Raw genomic sequence first — 6,000 nt, 5'->3', positions numbered from 1 at the left:
GTACTAATTGCAGAGCTTTGGATTTGGCTCCTGACCACTCTGAGCATTCATTTTTCTGAGCTCCAGTCCTTCTCCTCAGAAGATAATGAAACTAACTTTGAAAGGTAAGAGGGCCTGTAGCTCTCTGAGTCCAACCAGAAGAGAAAAACCACTCAGTAGGTTAAATGGGAAGTTTACTATAAATCAGTATTAACTATGATAAGAGAGTAACTATCAGATATAAGGAAACTCTGTAGTACCCAAGGACCAAGGGATAGCAGCCAAATTAGGACCGACCTGGGAGGGCTTGAGACCTCACTGGAGAAGGTGGGGGTCACATCTCTCCTTACAAGCAAAGAGCATAGAATGTATTAATTATTCCTCAAATATAGCCACAATCTCACTGAATATTCTGTTACCTAACGACATTATAATGTTAACTTCCAGTAACATGTGTGTTAAATAATTTGAAAATGGTGATAAGAAATAAGAAGAGGATGGTTATGGTCAAATAAATGTATTTATATTACAAGCATAAAGTTTCCCAGTTCTTTCTCTTTGTCATCTCAACTTCAGCACCATAATTAGCAAAGAATTTTTAAAATAATTTTTTATTTTTCGCTTTCTGCCAGTGGACGCCTCTGAGGAAGCACCAGTGAAATCTCCTCTCCTATGGTCGTCATGTCTAAGTCAGAGTCCCCCAAAGAGCTGGAACAGCTACGGAAGCTCTTTACTGGAGGTTTGAGCTTTGAAACAACAGATGAGAGCCTGAGGAGCCAGTCTGAGCAATGGGGAACGCTCACAGACTGTGTGGTGATGAGAGATCCAAACACCAAGTGCTCCAGAGGCTTTGGGTTTGTCACATAAGCCACTGTGGAGGAGGTGGATGCAGCCATGAATGCAAGGCCACACAAGGTGGGTGGAAGTGTGGTGGAACCAAAGAGGGCTGTGTCAAAAGAAGATTCTCAAAGACCGGATGCCCACTTAACTGTGAAAAAGATTTTTTTGGTGGAATTAAAGAAGACACTGAAGAACATCACCTAAGAGATTATTTTGAACAGTATGGGAAAATTGAAGTGATTGAAATCATGACTGATCGAGGCAGTGACAAAAAGAGAGGCTTTGCTTTTGTAACTTTTGATGACCATGATTCTGTAGACAAGATTGTCATTCAGAAATACCATACTGTAAATGGCCACAACTGTGAAGTAAGGAAAGCCCTATCTAAGCAAGAGATGGCTAGTGCTTCATCCAGCCAAAGAGGTCGAAGTGGTTCTGGAAACTTCAGAGGTGGTCATGGAGGTGGTTTTGGTGGGAATGACAACTTTGGTCTTGGAGGAAACTTCAGCGGTCGAAGTGGCTTTGGTGGTAGCCATGGTGGTGGCGGTTTTGGTGGCAGTGGGGATGGCTATAATGGATTTGGTAAAGATGGAAGCAATTTTGGAGGTGGTGGAAGCTACAATGCTTTTGGTAATTACAACAATCAATCTTCAAATTTTGGACCCATGAAAGGAGGAAACTTTGGAGGCAGAAGCTCTGGCCCTTATGGTGGTAGAGGCCAATACTTTGCCAAACCATGAATTCAAGGGGCCTATGGCAGTTCCAGCAGCAGCAGTAGCTACGGCAGTGGCAGAAGGTTTTAATTGCTGCCAGGAAACAAAGCTTAGCAAGAGAGGAGAGCCAGAGAAGTGACAGGGAAGCTACAGGTTACAACAGATTTGTGAGCTCAGCCAAGCACAGTGGTGGCAGGGCCTAGCTGCCACAAAGAAGACATGTTTTAGACAATACTCATGTGAATGGGCAAAAAGATTCGAGGACTGTATTTGTGACTAATTGTATAACAGGTTATTTTAGTTTCTGTTCTGTGGAAAGTGTAAAGCATTCCAACAAAGGGTTTTTAATGTAGTTTTTCTTTATTCTTTTTTCCTTTTTCTTTTTTTTGCACCCATGCTGTTGATTGCTAAATGTAATAGTCTGATAATGACGCTGAATAAATGTGTCTTTTTAAAATAATAATAATAATTATTTTTATTTTTCAATTACAGTTGATGTACAATATTATACATATTAGTTCTGGGCATATAATACAGTGTTTAGACATTTATATAACTTATGAAGTGATCACACCAATAAATCTAGTGACCACCTGGCACCATATGTAATTATTACAATATTACTGACTATATTCCCTATGCTGTACTGTACATCCCCAGGACTACTTTGTAACTTCCAACTTGTCTTCATAATTACCTTCACCTTTTTCACCCATTCCCCCAACCCCATCCTATCTGGCAACCATCAAAATGTTCTCTGTATCTATGAGTCTGTTTCTGTTCTGCTTGTTTACTTATTTTTTTCTTTAGATTCCACATATAAGTGAAATCGTATGGCATTTGTATATCTCTGTCTGACTTAGTTCACTCAGCACAGTACCCTCTAGGCCCATCCATGTTGTCACAAATGACAAGATTCCACTCTTAAAAAGGTGATTCTTTATTCTCATTCCTGGCCTGTGAGTCCCTGACATTCTCATCCCCAATGGCCTTTTCTCCTCCCTGCTTTTGAGTCACCTCAAGTCACACTCACACTCACAGTGGAGTCTGTCGTCCCTAAAACTGTATCACTCTCTTAATAAGAACCAAAGCATTTCCACTGCACTTAGCATAAACACTTAAATCTTACAGGGCTCTTTAGGACTTTACCTTGCCTACGTTTCAATGCTCTCTCTATCTCTTCTGCTCACTTTATGATGATCACATGATCTTTCATCTATCTCTGTGGACAATGAAAAGCCCTTTCTTGACTTGGAGACTTTGTGCCTGGTGTCCCCTTGCCTGAAATGCCCTTCTCCTGACTGTTTGCATGGGTGACTCCTCATCTTCAGGTATCAGCTAAATTTTAATCCTTCACAAGTCTTTACCTGTCAACTCTTGGTAAGTAGGTGTCCCTCTTCATGTTCTCTACAGCCACAATATACTCTTTATTTTCTCAGAGTTCTGCAACTTTATTTTTCAGTAATTAAACTTAATTTCTACTTTGAGCTATCATCCCACTGGTGGAAAAAAATAATATTAATGTTCTTGGGGTCTCTCTCTCCCTCTCCCTGACTCCAACCTCTGGAGAGCTTACAAAGTGCTGAAGGACACGGTGGTGAATAGGAGTGGGGTGAGGTGTAACCTGGTCCTCTGGCCTGGTATCCAGCTGAAGGAACATCATTTTTTTTTAATTTTATGACTGTCTTTTTTTTTCTTTTTTTTTTTGTACTTTTGTCACGTTTTTTTAAATTTTATTTTAATTTATTTTTTCAAATACATTTGTCTCTGCCTACCCCCCACCACTTTCCCTTGCCCCTTCCCTCCTTCCCTCCCTCAGCTCTTCCCCTTTGGTTTTGTCCATGAGTCCTTGCTATATGTTCCTTGACTTTCCCCTTCCCTTCCTTTTCCCCGCCCCCCTCCCTCCTTCCCTCTTGTCTCTGTTGATTTCTTTTCCTTTCAGTGTTGCTGGTCTTATTTTTAAGGAACATCATTTTTATGAGGTCATTGGTCCACACAGATTACCGTGGCAACTTCTTAGGTTGTAGATTACAATTTCATGACTGTATATCTCTCCACATGTCTCACTTGGTTTCTACAGCATCTGATACTGTCTGGGTCATAATGGATGCTACTGAAACTGAACTGATTCATCCCCAAGACCTCTGGGCCACCATCCTGGAAGACAGCAGGATGTCTCTGCTAACTCTGAGGCTCTGTGCCAGCATCCTTAGAGATCCTCAAGATCCCTTGAAAGAATAAGATTCACAGCCATCTGTGCTGCCCATTATGGTTAACAGATGGCGGCACACATGCAGCAACTCAGTCTTCTATGGTTTTCGTCTTCTGCTTATGGTTCACAGAGGATTCAGAGTTTTTTGCATTTGAGTTTCATGTACTTCATCTACTGGGACATAGCATTTCAGAGATATTAAATTTATGGTGTTCATTTTATAGGTGAGTGAAGTAAGATCCAGATAAAGGAATTAAACTGTCCAAAGTCAACAAACAAAATAGCAAGCTTGAGATTAGAACCCTAGTCTGTTAGTGTTAGGTTCTTTGTCCTTCCACAGAATAATGCAGAGTATCCCATGTTAGCCCCATGAATAACATAAGCTTCTTGTGCCAAGTCAGGTCTGTGGGCTGCATTGGTTTCATATACCAGTGGCTTTATTTTCAATGCTGTCTGCAGATATTTATTGTTTACATGTCATTTTGATTTACATTACCTTGGCCCTCTGCTGTGTCCACATACCATGTCACTCACATGCATACATGTTGGTTACACATGTATTCTATTGGTTCCAGTGTCATTGTGGTGGGTTATATTATTGTCTCCATTATTGCTGCTCTCATAGTAGAGGGTTATACATCCATACCCATTGCCAAATGACTTACATTACTCTTCTGTGGGAAGAAAATGCTTGACCACTTGAGTTGCTTTGGCCAATAGAATGTGAGCAAAGAGATGTGTTTTAGCCTTCACTCCTTTCTTTCTGTCCTAAGAGAGGCACATTACAAATAGAGCTTCCTCCTTTAGGGTGTATCCAAAAATTCAAAGGCAGAAGACTATAGGTTGCCTACAACTGACATGAAACATGAACAGTAAATCAACTTTTATAAGTCACTGCAATTATGGAGTCATTACTATACCACATACTATACTACAATGTAGCAATATGATCAAGACAGTCATGTTGGTTCTATGTACCACATTTGTTCCACTGATCAAGTACTATGTTGGTTCAAATGCACACTGTTGGTCACATACGTTATACATGTCCCTTTCCTCATCAATGGATATTATGCCCCAAGCCCCTCCTGAATCCCAGTTCACTAGTCCCTCTACTCCACCCCATAACTTTGAGAAAAGCCCCTTTGATGTCCTTGTTCCTCAAGCTATAGACCACAGGGTTGAGCAGAGCCGTGAAGACATTGTAAAAGAGAGAGATCTGCTTGTCTTTATCAGGGGAATAGCTGGAGTTGGGCCTCATGTAGATGTAGGTGGCTGGAGCATAGAAGAGTGAAACCACAGTCAGATGGGAAGCACAGGTGGAGAAAGCCTTGCAACGGCCCTTTATGGACTTGATCTTGAGAATGGATTGGACAATACGGATGTAGGAGGCCACAATGAGGAAGAGTGGGACAGAAACCATGAACACGCTGATAGCCAGATCCATGATCTCAATGAGGTGGGTATCCATGCAGGCCAAGCTTCGTACTGAGGGCCCTTCGCAGAAATAGTGGTTGACCATATTGGGCCCACAGTATGGCAGCTGCATGGTGAGAAAAGTATGGATCAGAGAGAAGAAGAAACCACAGGCACAGCTCCCAGCTGCCAACCGTGTGCACAGGTTCCAGTTGAGGATGACAGTATAACGCAGTGGGTAGCAGATGGCTATGTATCGGTCATAAGCCATGACTACAAAGAAAATGCACTCGGTCAGGCCCAGGGCACCAAACACAAACATTTGTAGCCAACAGCCAGCAAAAGAGATGGTCTGAGACTGAGAAAGAAGATGCACTAACATCTGGGGTACAGTGGTGGTGACATAGCTCATGTCCAACAGGGAGAGAATGCAGAGGAAGAAGTACATGGGCGTGTGAAGATGCACGTCCAGGCAGATCAGGGTGGCAATGAGCCCATTGCCCAGGACTGCACTCAGGTAGAGGAGAAAGAAGGCAACAAAGAGGATCCTGTTGGATGTGGAGTCCCTGGAGAAGCCGAGCAGAATAAACTCAGAAACCCAACTTTGGTTCTGCATTGGAGGCATCCACATGGTGGGGTCTATAAGAGAATTACACTCATGTAAATGTCATCTAAAGTAGGAGAGTCTAGCCCTGGCAGACATGGCTCAGTGGATTGAGTGCTGGCCTGTGGACCAAGGGTCGCCAGTTCGATTCCCAGTCCGGGCATATGCCTGGGTTGCAGGCCAGGTCCCCAGTAGGGGACACACAAGAGGCAACCATACACTGATGTTTCTTTCCC

The 6,000-nt window shown here is 42.5% G+C and overlaps 1 protein-coding gene and 1 pseudogene across 1 annotated transcript; one reads left to right on the top strand and one right to left on the bottom strand.

Moving 5' to 3' along the window:
• Positions 1 to 613: 613 nt before the first annotated feature.
• On the top strand, positions 614 to 1,622 carry LOC129069091 (heterogeneous nuclear ribonucleoprotein A1-like; annotated as a pseudogene).
• Positions 1,623 to 4,804: 3,182 nt separating this feature from the next.
• On the bottom strand, positions 4,805 to 5,791 carry LOC129069090 (olfactory receptor 2A12-like). The gene has a single exon (XM_054571601.1). It carries the CDS (start codon positions 5,789 to 5,791, stop codon positions 4,805 to 4,807), a length of 987 nt encoding a protein of 328 aa, XP_054427576.1.
• Between the last annotated feature and the right edge of the window lie 209 nt (positions 5,792 to 6,000).

Source organism: Pteronotus mesoamericanus, unplaced genomic scaffold (genome assembly GCF_021234165.1).
Source record: "Pteronotus mesoamericanus isolate MK-2021 breed Mesoamerican mustached bat unplaced genomic scaffold, CSHL_Meso_final contig_221, whole genome shotgun sequence".
In the NCBI taxonomy this organism is placed as follows: domain Eukaryota; kingdom Metazoa; phylum Chordata; class Mammalia; order Chiroptera; family Mormoopidae; genus Pteronotus; species Pteronotus mesoamericanus.
Note: the sequence above shows the minus strand (reverse complement) of the source record. Positions and strands in the feature narration are given on the sequence as shown.

Bases quoted from the DNA above. Each gene is read 5' to 3' on its own strand.
- LOC129069090 (XM_054571601.1), bottom strand. From the start codon at position 5,791: ATGTGGATGCCTCCAATGCAGAACCAAAGTTGGGTTTCTGAGTTTATT.